A 16,195-nucleotide genomic window follows, 5' to 3' on the forward strand; every position below is an offset into this window, starting at 1 on the left:
TTGTTGTGTCACTACCCTCAGGTCTCACGCTGGGAAGGAGCAGGTTTGCAATCCCCTGCTGACAGCACTCAACAGGGAGCAGCTCAGCTGCTCAGTGCCTTGCAGCTCTTCTGCATGAGGGCACAGCGGGTGATGTTCGTGATACCTTAGTCAGTAGGGACACCAGGGTCAGGATCTCAGATCTTTTCACCGTCAGTGCTGACACATCTCTGCTGAACATGCTGAGGCTCTGCAGGAGAGCAAGTGTCTGCTCTTTAGTAGCAAGGAGGGTAGAGGTCATGCAAGGTCTACTGCAGTTATTATGGCATGGTTGAGAAACCAGGTGGAGAGAGTCAAGGCAAAGGGAAGGAATTCTCTTTGAAATCAAGGAGATGTAATAATTTTAATGATAATTACAACAACAGCAAGAATAATAACAACAGCAAGAATAATAGTTGTTGCTGTTATCAGTTAACTTCATGGGGAAAGAGATCAGATGCAGAGCCTTGATCAAGAATCCATTAAAGTTGACAGAGACATCTATATTAGAAAACATAAACCTTGGAACTGAAACTTGATCACCTCTACTGTTTAACAGTCAGTCCATCACAAGCTCTGGTCCAGGTCCAATCGTAAAGTCCAAAACAACTCTCAAATGGTCTAGAACCTAATACAATCAGAGAATATTCTCACTTGGCTGTTTGGATGAGGCCACCCTGAAATGGGGGGTAACAGAATTTCATTTTATGAACATAGGCTGACCCATGTCAGTAACATTGGTGCTAGACAACAGTGCCTTATATATTTAATTCCCCAAAAACAGAAAATGAAACTAATTGAACAGTTATCTGGATAGGTTTGCAATGCAAGTGTTGCAGCATCAGTATATCCTTGGAAGGGGAAGGAAATTGGGAAGAATTTGAGGAACAAATAGTATGTCAAAATGCATCATGGTCAAGCCAAAGAAATTTTTTATTGTTGTTCTTGAAAAGGTGATGATTGCTGGTGAAGCTAAGACAGGCTACAAGAACAAGATGATGCAGTGGAGACAAGAGACAGGCAAGATAAGGACTTTAGAAGGCAAAGTAGGTGCAAATTCACGACAAAGGCTGTTAGGATTTTAGTATCTTTGGGTAAGAAGTGTGTTTTCATGTCAAGTGGTGATGAACTTAGCCAGACACCAGGTACCTGTGTCCTCTCAGCTGCACTGTTAGAGCTTTGTCTCCCCCTGCAGATCTTATCATTAAATAATAGAGTCAGGCAAAAGAAAGACACAAGCATGCAGAAGATGATGAGGAGTTGGAGATGGTTCCCACTTTAAGGAAAAGGGCTATCAAAAGGATGACTTTTATTTCCACAGATGCCCATGTTTTCCCATGGTGCAGAGAGAAATCAAAGCTAGAGGAAATAAACTCCAGTGGAAAGCAGACTTCAGTTTTCCTTGACATCAAACAAACAATAAAGATGTAATACTGATCATATCTCCACATGAGAACTAGACGAATGGTCTGAGTAGGACTCATTGTGTCTGACATTACTGATGTCTCCTTTCTTTCATGTAGCTTGAGTCAATAAGAACAAAATTCAAAAACATAGGCACCTAAATGAGTATTCTAACCATCACAGCAGAGAGCTTTGAACAAATCCATGTGTCTGCTGTCCCAGAGGTCAGATGTTGTGATAGCAGAAATCTGACTAGACAAGACCTAGTAGGAGCAAGGGGGCCTAGGTTGATGGTGAACTGGAGTAAGAAACAAGTAACTGAATTGCTTCTGTTGGCAAGGTGGGACAAGAGGAGGATGATTCTTCATTAAAACATTGTGAGGGTTTCCTTTCATAGGCAATGATGCTTTAGTTAGAAGCTGGATATTTATGGTTGTTGAAAGCACCAGGTAATTCAGTCAGACTGAAAAAGTTAAGAAAAAGAGGTCCAGTGCGTACTCTCCTGGAGTATGTATTAGTTAAAACACTCAGTCTTCTTGACCAGCTTCACCTGACATTAGCTTTTTAGGGCACTCTCACCATTAAATCTCCATTTCTCCATTTGCTAGAGACTGTCTGTCCTGTCCCAACAGATGGGATAAGGGATTTTTCCTATCAAAGAAACAAAAAAGAAACAAAAACATTTAAGGCCTTTGTTCTGCTGAGGATGGGGAGAGTGCTTCAAGGTTGTCACACTGTCCAAGATCCAAATGGCTCCCAATCTAGCTTTAAGGACCTTTTCCCCTCATTTTATAAATCAGTAAGTATAGTCACAGAGCATGAACACAGGAATACACGTGTCTCCCCCATAAGGCCAGTCTTCTTCCACTGCTCGACCTTCACTTAGCACTTTTCAATCCCTTTGGCACCAAAAGCTGAAGGCAAAGAGCTGCCTGGTGGAGTCCAGATTCTTGCTACCTGGAGTAATAAGACACCTTCAAAAAATTAAAAAAGAGAGACTGGAGTGACTTCATGGATCTACTCAAGGGTGAGGTGTGATCACCAGGAGCCTTTAGAAGAAGCAGGACAGAGCCGATGCATCAGATAGGAGAGAAACATCCTCCAAATTCATTAGCATCTTCCATTAATTGCTGTAGGTGAATGGAAATACCCCTACGTACAAAGCTGCTTTTAGTGGTGAGGAGCTAAGCCAGATCTCCTCCATAACACACTCCTGAAGTTTAATGTCAGAGAAACATCTTTTATTAAATGTAAACAGCATTGCGCCAGAGGTCAAAGCCTTGCCACCACTGTGTATCCCAAGGTAATACCACTTTAAGCTCCACATAAACTCTTAAACAGTTTCTATCCTAAAACCAGACTGTAGGTGGTACAGTTTTTTATGATATGTTATAATAGTGCAATAAATCTGTTAGCTTAAAATCGAATCTCTGTGGCCTTTTAGAGAAATCATCATTAAATGCAAGGCCCTGTTAATGATGCCATCCCAGTGAAATTGTTTAATCTGCTAGGGGGGTGAAAGGTCACCAAATGAATTTTTTATAATACATCAACTTGACACGCAATAGGGAAAACTGTAATAGATAAAAGCAAAGGAAAAGGGCACTGTCTTCTTCTGATAGGTCAATAGCAGCCAAGAGAGTCACTCATCCACTTTTCCTTCACTACCGTGCTCCTTTTCCATTTAATATGGACACCCAATTAATACCTCAGCACCACAGACAACCTCATTTTAGGTGAATTATAGCAATTTCTTCCCCCTTCTCCGAAATGAAAGTGATCACAATACATCATAGCATTGTGCGAATTAACGTTAATTGATTCGAGTTACCAAGCATTGATGGGCCACTTCTATAATCTGGTCCTTATTGGGAGCTGGAAGGGATGGAGGGAAGATTAGATTGCATCCTCCGTTGCTTTGGCGACGGCGGTCACCTGATGGCTTGTTAGACAGTTGTACGCTTCTATTGCTGGCCCCACTGGGGTCGTCAGTAAACTGGAGTGATGTCCAAACATCATTACACGCTGCTCCGATATTAAAGCAAAGGGATTAGCACCTTATTGCAAGCAACCTGGATTTGTCATTGTGCTGTCGTTATCCAATTTCCAGATGATAATGTGACTGTGGCCTGCGGGCATAAGGTCCTACAGCCAAACCAAGGTATGTGTGTGTGTATATATATATATATATATACACACACAGATGTATACATATATATATACATGCACATGTACCCACAAAGACCCAGTACCCTAAGCCATTTTAACCCTTTGCTCACCAGGTTACTGCTAACCAAGTATGTGGAAGAATTTTTCTCCCTTTCCCATCTGACACACAGCAGTGGTCGAGAGCACGATGTGACAGCAAAACGGGCTGACCTGGGAGCCCACACAGCCGTCACTCACCTGCGTGTCACACCAGACAAGCTCTGCTGATAGAGGTGACACCACTCACATGTTAAATAAGGTGGAGTCGGGAAAGGATCGGTCCCTTGGAGGCACGGCTGACAGCTCCTCTCTGCTGTGTGCACGTGTCATGTAAATAATTGCTTTTACTGCAGTTCCTATTAATTGTTAAGGGGGAAAATGGATTCATATGTGACATAAGGAAGGCAGGTCTTGTTTGACAGCACTGGGGTACCAGTGCTGGGACCAGATCTCTTTACAGTGCCTGAGAAAGGCAATGTGGACACTCCTGGTTATCCTGCATGTATCTGAACATTCATAACTTCTGGGGGAACACTGAGAAACTGTGAAAAGCTCCTCCTGAGCTGATCCCCTTGATAATAAAACAAACCCCTCAATTTCAAAGATCCCCACTGGTGTGGGGGATATATGACAATATATCCTTCCTCCCATAGAGACCTGCAAAGTTAATTAGGACTCCTATTCCTAAGTCCCTCCTACCCTCTTCATCTTCTTCCTCCTCTGCTCTCTCCTGGTCTCCTGTCACCTTTCCTACCTCCTGCTCAGCTTCCTGCAGAGAAACCGGTTGAATTTTGGAAGCCCATTGCCAGAGCAAGCTGTGGTTTACACCATGGTTACAGTGGGGTAGGACTTCTAATTGTCTGAACCTTGTAACTCACTGGTGTCATCCTTGAGTAGGTTTGACAGATTTTTAGATAGGCTTGCCACATACAGTAAATACTGACAGAAATGTAGTCTAGAAGTAAGGCTCAGAGGGAAAATGTAGCTTGAGGGATTGGTATTGGTCACAGGCCCTTTAATGCCTACAGTGCCAGAAGGGGTCCAGTCCAGGAGAGCAGTGGTGAAATGGTATTATTATCTGATCTGCTTAGAATAACGGAATAGTTTGGGTTGGAAGGGACCTTCAGAGCTCATCCGGTGCCACCCCTGCCATGAGCAGGGACATCTTCACCAGCTCAGGTTGCTCAGAGCCCCGTCCAGCCTGGTCTGGGATGTCTCCAGGGATGGGGTATCCACCACCTCTCTGGGCAACCTGGGACAGGATCTCACCACCCCCAGTGTAAAAAATTTCTTCCTCGTGTCTAGAAGTCCTGGCTTCTCACAAAGATCACACTAAAACAGGCAGAATGCTTTCAGTGTATCGTTTCTTTTTTCCCTCAAAGTCAGACACATAATCTTATGGACAGACTTCTTTGCTATCAGCAGTGACTATATAGTGGCATTACCTTCAACCTCCACAAATGACTCGTGTATGTACTCTGCAAGGGAGACTTTATATTTTTTTAGGAAAGTCCCTGAATAAAAAGCACTTCTGTTTAAGCTGCAGTTAATTCCTCTACTAACCATTACAGAATCTCAGTCCTCTGATTAGAAACTTTCTAGGTTTCACTGTAAATTTAGTAATGTGTATTTTTCCACAATTTTACTAGACTGTGAAATGAGATGTTGGACAAAAATGGGTCCCAATAATTCCCAAACTATTAAAAAAAAAAAAAAATCACAATATTGCCATGACAGGGGCGAAGTCAGGAAAACAGAGTGGTGTCAAATGGGAAATGGTCTTCTTTTAGTTCTATTGACGGGTTCTTCTAGTTTATTCTCTGAGGAGGAGCCTCCTTCTATTTTAAAATGTAAATTTACCTCTTGATAATTTACACTCATTTGTTCCTGTGCTGTCATTGTCTATTAGTGTCTGGAGCTTCCTGTCTGGTATTTAGTCTTCCAACATGTTTCCTAACGGATGATATCTCCTCTCGACCTTGTTTTGCTGAGTTACATACACTGAGATCTTTTGTTGCTTATATTGTAAAATAAACTCCATTTCCATGATCATCTTAAATATCCTTCCCTTTATCTATTTGAATTGAGTTAGTCTTTTTTTTTTGTACATCAGCAAGTAAAGTGGCACATGCTACTCAAGAGTATACTCTCTAGAGTGTTCCTAAAAACATCTGAATTAAATTTATACAATTTATATAATTATATAAGCTTAATTTTAAGGTGATAGTCAGGAGTTTAAACTGTAAGCTCTCAAGTAACACTTTTTCCACATCTTCGCTTGAGGGGTGTGTGGCAGATGAAGCCTTGAAAGAGCCTCAAGTGCTGCAGTAGATGCAGTGGTGCAATTATGTACAACAACCTGCCTGAAACCTACACTACCGAGCACTTTAGGGTTAAGATGTGTCAGAATTAATGTATTTTGTACCTCTAATCCTGCCTGTCTGTGTATAGAGATTTAGTAGTAATTTCTCATTTAGTCCTCTGCATATGTATTTCTGCCTAAATAAGCAGTTCTTTGATGGTTTGCTTCACTTTTATTGCTTGCTGTGAGCCTCAAACACCATTATTTCCTGCGTGCACACTGTTTTTCACATGCTACACCAAAGCTAACTCTTAATAAAGATTAATGCCTGCAAATTTCAGTTTGTAGCACGTTAAAGATACATCCAGAAGGAGCAAAGTGGGGTATAGACTAAATGGCTTCTGGATGACTGTCCAGCTTTGTATTTCAGATTTTGTATAAAGGCACCCACACAAATGCACACAATGCACTCAGTGTTGTACTCTCTTTTTCTTTTGCATTTATATTGATATTAAGTACACTCCACAAAATAGAGATTTCTATCTGTAAATACATTGCAGTATATATTAATATACAGACATTCACAGGAAGATAAAGCGATATGATAGCCATCTCTGAGATTCTCCAGCTGTGCAAGATGATAGCAGTCATAGCAATCACATCTGTCTTTCCTTGACAAACCAATGAGCTGTGCTTGAAGTGACCCTAACAAAGGAGTTAAATTAAAATCATGTAAAAAAGGCATTTCAAATCGTAACAGGCAAGTCATTTTTTTTTAATAGGCATGACAATATGATATACAGACTTGTATATACAGTCTTGTATATACAGCCTTGCTATCCTGCAAGGTTTCTAAGGCTCCCTTCAGCCTCACTGTCCTGGGATGCAAAAATAACACCCAGTCTCTGTTGATCAAAGATCTTTTTGTTATTGTCTTGATGCAAAAGGAGCCACTAGTCTGAAACTGCAGGGAGACTGGCCTGATTGGAATTTGCACTACTCAGGGATAAAAATATTTATTTTTTTCCTTCCACAGAAAAATACATGGGAATACTTAGCCTGACTTGTAATCCCAGCCACATCATCCTTGCCTGAGCTAGTGTATACTGCCTAAAGAGAGACAGATAGACAGTGGGGATACTACGTGTCCCAACAGGAAAACCCTGATTTCATTTCATAAGTTATCTGTGGTCTTATTGCATCAGAAATGTCAGCCATGAGTAATTCCAGAAAAGCTATGACTGATGGGGAGCAATAAATAACGTTGCAGAGGAGCCCAAGCAGTGGACGAGCTCTGAGCTGGCCCTGTGATCTGGTGATGTTCATATCCTCTTCAACAGACATCCCTGCTGAGATGGTGAATCTATGGCTTTAAGCTAACACTGCTCCTATACTAAACCAGCCTCTTTCCTGGGGACCCGTCGTGTTCCTTGCTGCTCAGCAACTAGTTAATCTTAGATTACAGAATCATGGAATCGTTTAGGTTGGAAAAGACCCTGCAGATCATCGAGTCCAACTGTTAACCCAACACCGGCACTAAACCATGTCCCTAACAACCTCATCTATGTGGCTTTTAAATCCCTCTAGGGATGGTGATTCAACCACTTCAACTGCTTGGACTGGCTGCACAGAGTATAAAGAGATGGGAAGAGAAGCCCCAGCCAGTAGAGCAGTCCCCGGTGTGAAGAAGATGTCACTTGTGCCTGAAAAAAAAGTAGGAACAAGTTCTCCTCCCTGGGACACAGAATGTGATCATCTTCTCTAAATGATCTCTGCTTGCCCCCCATGATGTCCCAATGATGCATTCAGGAACCCACAAGCATTCAATAGGGTTCTGGTGAACTTACTCTAAAGAAATCTACACCTATTTCCTTTCCCACACTGTAGTTATTGTTTCTCCTCTTGTTCTGATCATCAATAATGAACACACTGAATGAAGGGTCCGGTACCCCTCACACTCTGCAGGCTACAGCCTGTCAAGAGATGTCATAAAGACATGATAAAATTGCCTATCACAGGCTGTAGAGACTTCCTACAACATTTTTTTGCTGTCCCATTTTGTGGTATCCTACATTGTAACAAAAATATCCCCATCAACAATAATTATGTTAGTTCCCTTGATAAAAATATCATCTATCTTCAGAGTTTGGCCCTGATTTAAGATTTGACCCTGCAAATGATTATTTTCCAATGTGCTTAATATAACACCACTTAAAAAAAAAAAAAAAAAAACAAAAAAGTGATTGTCCCACTGTACTCGGCACTGGGGAGACCAAACCTTGAATTCTGGGAAATGGTGAAGTCACCATTCCTAGAGGTGTTTAAAAAACATATAGATGAGGGGACATGGTTTAATGCCAGAGAGCTTATGGTTGGACTCAATCCTGAGGGTTTCTTCCATTCAAAATGATTCTATGATTGTGTGATTCTGTGAAAAACAAAACCAAAACTAAATAACAGAGCAAAAAAAAGATTTCTGTGATCATAGAGCAGTGTCCTTACTGTGGGTGCTTCCCCACCATAAGCCACAGAGTGCTTAGTAGAAAAGTTAATCATGTGAATAATAGTTTGTATCACTAGCAGCCAACAGACATCAGGATGGTACAGGGGTCAATGGTAAATGTTAGAAGATATGGCATTAATTAGAGAAAATAAGTCTTAGAAAAATAAGATTTCTTTCTTGAATAGATAGAATATGCGTATACTTGGGTAAGGCTCAGTAGTGCACAACATCAAAAAATAACATTATGCAGTATCAGGAGAGTATACAATAAGGTTGCCAAACATCAAATCCCATGTCTCCTATTATAAACAGATGGGATATTACCTTTTTCATACTACCCATATGCTTTTAATATAGATTCAAGATCTGAGGCTGGAATACACTGCTGTCTGCTCCCTTCCCAGCCATACTCCTCACAACCTTCTCTGCAGATAAGGGCGGCCATCTGGGCCATGTAAATCATGGCTGCAAGAGGCTGAAAAGAGTGAGATGGGGACATGGGAAGCGGGGGACAGAAAGGGTTGTTTATTGCTTTGGAGGAGGAGAAAAAAATGACCTTCAAAAACTCCGTCTTGGTACACAACGTCAATAAAAAAATAGTATGTAAGAAGCTGACCAAGAACTCGGTGACTGGCAGACCTCAAAAGGTAGCTTCCATTGAGAAATCATTATAAAGTAAAGGGGTGTCCTGTGTTGTTCTGTCAAAAGCAGCTGCTGGCCTGATGCTTTATCTATGTCAAGAAACAAACATAAATATAAAATCCACATAAAGGTAGGTGGACTGATACATTATGGAGAGAACAATCAAACACAGGAACCTAGACCATATGTTGTGTTGTGTTAGATCTGGGCAAACAAACTGGATGGATTGTATCCTGGAAAGCTAGAACTGAAAAGGAATTAGCAAATACAGTGAGCAAACAGAGGATCATGAGCTCTTCTAGTTCTGTGGAAAAATGGGCTAATGGGATCATTGAATTCTGTCAGTAGAAAGTGGGATTTAGTACCACTTTTGCATATGGCACTGATATAGAGGAAAACTGTTGGCTTTTCAGACATATGCACTTCAAAAAGCATTCAGAAAATAAAAATGGAGAAGGAAAGAAACATTATCCAGGACTCAAACCTTGCAATTTATTAAAAAGCAGACAGCTAAGTGATTTGATTAGTCTGGAGGTATCTGGAGAAGAAGGAAGAAACTCACTGATGTAACAGTGAAGGGAAGAACAAGGGACTTTCATGGGAGGGAAAGTGGGCAAGTACTTATTGCAGCAAAAGCAGGAATAAGAATTCAACATCTAGGCATACATTCAGGTAGTACTGGATATGTCCAGCTCTTGTATCTTCAAGACCTGATGGTTTTCTAGAATAAGTATTTTAGCCAAAAAGAAAGGTCAACAGTGAGGTACCAAAGTGAAAAGCAGTGTCCTGTGTCATGCAGAAAATCGAAGTAGAAGATTAAACAATCCTCTCTGGCCTTAAAGTTTAAAAATATGTGAATCAAGGTTTAGACCTGCAAGCTAGTTAAGGCAATAACCCATTTTTTTGTAGTACGTCCCTTGTGCTACATCAATTTATAAACATTTGTAGATTTAATTGTTTAAAATTTAAGAGCCTGAACTTCTTGAGAAACATTGACTTTATCAAATACTTTATAATTTTAAGGTAAACATCTGGGAACTCTGTTCCTGGCTTAAAGCAACATGGACACCTCCGCACTGTGTAGATCCATGAGCACCAGCAGAATAACACAGCAATTCACAGTCAGGGGTCCAGCTTGTACTTGGACATATCTCTGCTATGGAAACTTTATAATGTGTTTCACGATGGTTAGCAATATTTCAGTCAACAGAGAACTTACTCCTTATCTTAATAAGCACATAAAGTGGTTAAATTGCCTCACTACGCTTAAATCAATAACTGCTGGTATTGCATCTGGTACTTACCTGTTGCTGTCTTCTGCTGAAAACACTAAAGCAGGCTGAGTCACCATTAAAGTATCAACTGGCAAGCCAAGGCCTCTCTGAAGGTCTCCACTCTGATGAGAGTTGATAATTGTTCTGGCCAAACTCTTTAAGATATCACTTGTTAACTCATTTTTTGGATGGCCTGGTGGATCACCAAGTTCAATGATGAGCACTCGTGATGGACCAGCTACATCAGATGGCTGTAGAGCTTGGACATTGTCCGACCCTCTCCCCAGTTTCTGTGAGTTAGACCTGCTATGAACAGCAGTACAAAATGCCATGTCAGGGCAGTGATATCTCTTTTTGCTAGCATTGGCTGAAATTACCTTCAACATGCTTTCACCTCCCAGCACATGATGGACCACCCTGACTTTGTCATGGCCAACCTTCAGGAAATCGGCCAATCGACATGTTGTATTTGCTTCACCCTCTTCCCCAACATCCTCAGTTACAGTGAACGCTACAAGAAGGGAAAGGCCAGCAACTATTTCTACAGGTTCCTTCTCATGCAGGAGAACATAGAGAAGATTGTCCTCAAAGCTAAAATAATTGGCTCCTGCCCTTTCATTCAGTGAGAAAGAATATGGTGTTGGAGAGATGTATTTCCCTTGAACGAAAACACGAAGGCTGAGTGGTTCATTGTAGAATAGAGCGAGGGGCAGTCTGGTTGTGTTTTGGCCGCTGAGGAGGTAGAGTCTGAAAGCCAGAGGTGCTAGGTCTGGGAAGCAAATTGTAGTAAGTTGGGTGGATGGCAACACAGAAAAGATAGTAGAGTGATGTTCTTCAGGATAACATGATGCATGCCATGTCACTTCACTGAAGGTGTCCATAAAGGTGCCAGTCATTGCTACCACTGGAAACAGTCTCTGGCTGACCATACCAGGGTCCAGGTTTTCTAGGATGACAAGTGCATGATCTGTCTCCTTGCAGAAGTAGCCTTCTATTGAGGGCTTGGAGATACACTTGCTGTCATCTCTGTAAATTCCTGGAAGAGAATAGAGATGGGGAGAGAAAAAAACATGTGAATTGTTACAGACACCATCTTAACAATTTTTGCTATAGCTGCTTGTTTTCCCATTCAGTGTTCAAAGACACTTTGCTGGTGCTAAAATTTTGCATAGTTTTAAGAGAAGCCTGGACACTAAGGGATATTAAATAGGCAGAAAGCACATTTACCTTGAGGTGTCCTTTACCTGAAAATGGTTGAAGGCTGAAAATGAATGACAGAGAAGTGCCATATACACTTGTCTTGTTCTTTCCAGATATCAAATTATGGCCACCATTGAAAGACCAGGCAGGCAACAACAAACAAAACCAACCAAACAAAAAAAATGGGAAGAGACCAGAACATCATTAATCTACTCCAGCGGTCAACAAACTCACCAAGTTTAGAGTTAGAAGAAAGCACCAGATTCAGAAACCTACAGATTTCGGAGACCCTTACATGTGCTCCAAGTGTCTAAGCTCCCACTGCCATCAATACAGACAAAGCAATTTAGAAAGCGAGGAAGTTCACCCTAAAATACCTCTGCTTTGTCAGATGGATTGCCCTTTACACTCTTCCAATTTTACTGACCAGAGGCAGGATCCTGTCACTTAAACACAAGTGCATAATGTCACCTGGACTTCTTTGGGTGCTACAACATCTGTAGATGTAATACACCATCCGTGGGAGTGCAAAAACCACTTAAGGTAATATTTTAAGTATTTTTTCACTGATAATAATAGGAGCTAAGACACTTCCATTCACATCAGAATTTGCCACCGAATCCCTTCCCAAGTGTCTGTGGAGACAAGTCACAAGAGGGTCCTTTTATGGAAGGATATGTATAGAAGAGATGCAATTCACAAAGTCTTCTGAATTCAGGTATGCTCCATCTGACCAAATACGGGTCTCTGCTTTAAGATTAGAGAAATTGTGCCTCAGGCTGTAATGATGAGATCATCATTGATTACAAAGAGAGAATAAAAGTAAATGAGTTCAGATATGGGCACCAAAAACATAAACATTTCTGCCTGGGGCATCTTAGGAAAAGATGTGTGTTTCTGTTTTTCCTTCCTCTCTTCAAAATAATATCAAAGGAGGAATTTTCTGCTGCAGCCAGCTATAATCCTCCTTCCCTCCTCAAGCCTGCCCCTTCCCTAGTTAGCTGTGCTCACAAACACGTTAGGCAAAGCATGGCCAATATCTAAATTAACTCTGTGTTCCTCATTTTGTAGCTCTGGGGATGTATGTGCAGATCAGCGATGCTTGACGCTAATGATTAAAAATGAAAGGGACAGCAGCAACCTTGAGCGTCACAAACTCTTGGATGAATAAAATGGCATTCTCCTATCAAGAAAAAATTACAGCTGTGAAAGAGAAGAAAATATCAGTCTCCTGGAAAAGAAATGAACTATGAGAAATAAGGCTGGGCTCTGCTTATAGTCACATCTTGATGCCTGGATCCTGTGGACACTCACCTATGATTTATTTCAAGGGGATTCCTCATGTGCAAACCACTACCCCGGTCTGTGAGCGTTTCCCAGAATGAGCCATCACTCTGCACATCACCGAGGAAAGCAATTAAATTACATACATTTCAAGCTTTGTTCAGGGAAGAGGTCCAAGTCAGAGAAGATCTGTGCAAATGCCCCTATTTTTAGATACCAGCTTGACATTTTCTTTCAGTTTTTCTTGCCTTTCTTTCCTTTTTCTTGCTTTAGAACTGTAAGTATTTTGCTATCAGCGTATGCCAGGGGCAAAAGGAGGAGAAGCAACTTCATTTAGCAGCAGAAGTGGAAACTCTGTGCTAAGAGATGTTTGGTATTGTCCCAGAAACGCCCCCGTGTCTCCCCCCCCACCCCCCGACCCCCCCCCCCCCGTGACATTGCTTTTGTCTACAAATGGGATTAGCTGATATTTTGTGACTTCCCTGCAATTCTTCTTTGCCCTGCCCGCCTTGCAAAGCAGGTTTGCTTGGTTTCCCGTACACACACGTATCATTGCTCGTCTCCTTCCAAATGGCCTTATCTGCCAGTCACAATTTCTGCAGCCTGCAATTTCGATCGCTTTTAAATGAAACCCGTGCTGGCCTTAGTAATCAGAACGTCATTTACAATTTACCGCAAAACACGTTTATTCGGTTAGTAGCACATCGGAGAAAGAGAACTCCATATGAACTCGCCGCTGAAGCCCTAATCTGATTATTTCCTCATGAAAATCCAAGCAGGGGTGCTTGTAAGAGGGGTCTGAGAGGAGAAGGAAGAAGTGAGTCCTGGCCACAGCTGACTTTCATAATCAATGTGAACAGATAAGTGACGTGTCAGGGCCAGCAGCTAATCTGCCCCGGGGCTTTCCTCTAAAAAAGGCCAGAGTGGACAGGACTTAATAAATACTGAGTGACCACTGAATATTGAGGTGACATGTGCTATTTACATTGGCGATGAACAATAACAGCGATAAATTCCAGAAGCATCCCCCCACCATGGGTGAAATTAGATTAAACAGGTTATATTTGTGTGTTTGCACACATGCGTGTGTGAGAGGGAGGAAAAAAAGAAAAACAGGGAAACAGAGAAACTTGACGTATGTGAGTCAAATGGAGAGCCTAGAAATGGGTAAGAAAGATGGGAAAATGTTCATATCTGTAGCAATCAATGCACAGGTGAGGTGAAATGTCATATTGGGAATTGCAGAAGAAGAGGACAAGTGTTTGTCAGGTGCTTGCATGGGCACGTGTGGCACATATGTGTCCTCTTTAGTGCATGAAATAGAGAAAAATAATCCTTGGAGAGTGAGTATGTCCACCCTCTGCAGCTATTTCCTCAGCCTCAGAGAATAAACTTTGCTTTTCTGCAGATTCCCCCATCACCAAGTCAAGTTTATTATTTAATTACGTATGTGCACACACACACATAGACATACAAACATATATCTCTATATGAGATCTTTAGTGCTCAGGTTGCTTCTAGGGCTCCTGACAAATATTAAATTTGTGTCAATATTTGTCCTTCCTGTCGTGAAATGAGGATTTTCCACCTCATTTCACATTTGAAAAGAAAAATGCGCCGAGGGGGTCCTCTTTGCTTAGGAAAAAACCACCACCACCACCACCACCATCTCATATCCTTTATTTAGAAAAATGGAGCAGGAGGGAAGAAGGGAAGAGTATTTTTAAAATAGATGTTTTGACTTAAAGGCACATAGAGTCCTTTGCAAGCCTCCCGCCTTTTCCCAAGTTCCCCAACGACAAATAAATAAAATAAAATAAAATAAATTCTACATTTAAAATTGAATGAAATACATCAACATTAATGATTTTCCCCTTCAGGTTCACACCACCATTTCCTTCAATAATTTTTACCCATTTCATGATAGATTTCACAATTCATGGTACAAGGAAAAGTAAAGTCTTTTTTTTGACAAAAACAAAAGGCATTGCCAGTTTTTTATCAAAATAAAATAAATCTCCCTCAATTTTCTTTCCATCCGACTGGATTTGCCCGTCAGTTATTTCTAATTTAACTACAATTATAGTTACAAAAATATAAAAGTGAGTAGAGGAGGAGGGGAGAGATAAATGAGACACTGTTTAGAAATTGCGATTCATTGGCCTTGGGCTGGCCAGCACATATCTTTGCTGAGGGGGAAATATTCATCAACATTAACTGTTCCTTTTGACCTGCCGACATTCAATGTGAAATAAAATATATATATGTATATATACATATATATATATATATATATAAATAAAGGGCTCAGCAACAGGACATTAGAAATCTAGCGAAGGTAAATTATTCTGAGGTCAGTTGTTTTTTTCTATACAAATGGTTTTCTATGTTTCTTGAGCATGGATGTTTCCCATAAATGAAAACATTCCCATCACCTTCAGCAGATGCCAAACCAAGGAATCTCCCATCGTTTTTGGAAACCCCACTGACTGTAAATTAGCGATATCACTCAATTGAGTTTAACAGTGTTCCCATGGGGGATAAACACACTGATATGGAATGCAAAGTAGCTTATTTAACGTGGGTTTCTCACAACGGGTGTGTTGAGAACACACACATGGGAATATGAGGTGGCATGTGTGCTTGCTCATATATTTGTGTACATACGTGTGTGAGATACACACATAAAGATACACACATAAACTCATAGCAGGGACCATGTAAATAAAAAGTGAGTGATTGCTTTAGGCTGTTAATTCGTTCTTTTAAAGAAAATTATCTTAGAAGGAAATGAGTCTCATAACACCACACTGTGTGGGGTTTTATGCTCTCCTGTTTTATCGTTCCTCCATAAAAAACTTTGAACCCCCTGGCCAATTTCAGTCACATTTGTGGACTCAAAGATATTATGTTCCTACAAGTTTTGTAAAAGTAGGTGCCCAAGTAGAGAAAAAACAGTTATTAGAGCTTTCACTGAAGGAAAGTCTGTAGTATAAGCTCACTCTTATTATGCATCACAAGATCTGCATTAACCCTCCTCTTCCATATAAAAATCCATAGAAAAATAGGTGTAGTAGGTGAAATATTTGTTCTTGCGTTTATTGTTTGTGTGCATTGATATATTCACACACATCGCTACTATTTGTTTGCCATTAAATCAAGCATTACTTACATCTTTCATGTGGTTACACACTCTTAATGCTTGCACTGACTCTTCAGAGCTCCCTCACGACTGAGAGGTAAGGCATATGTGTTACAAATGATAATATTTCCTTTCAAGTTGTGAGCAAAAAACTTCAGTTTTCCATTTTCCAGAGACTATAGTAATAACTCATTCTTGACCTTAAGGCATAAGTGCAC

General features: G+C 40.8%; 1 protein-coding gene across 1 annotated transcript in view; it reads right to left on the reverse strand.

Annotated features, from left to right (window-relative positions):
- PKHD1 (PKHD1 ciliary IPT domain containing fibrocystin/polyductin) overlaps positions 1-16,195 on the reverse strand; it is a gene marked incomplete at both ends in the record, with an annotated part of 268,094 nt that overhangs the window by 17,555 nt on the left and 234,344 nt on the right. The window contains one exon of the mRNA XM_082047184.1: positions 10,382-11,387. Coding sequence (XP_081903310.1) covers positions 10,382-11,387 — 1,006 coding nt within the window. The remainder of the gene's footprint in view (positions 1-10,381; positions 11,388-16,195) is intronic.

Source organism: Streptopelia decaocto (genome assembly GCF_964273445.1).
Source record: "Streptopelia decaocto genome assembly, chromosome: 3".
NCBI classification, from domain to species: domain Eukaryota; kingdom Metazoa; phylum Chordata; class Aves; order Columbiformes; family Columbidae; genus Streptopelia; species Streptopelia decaocto.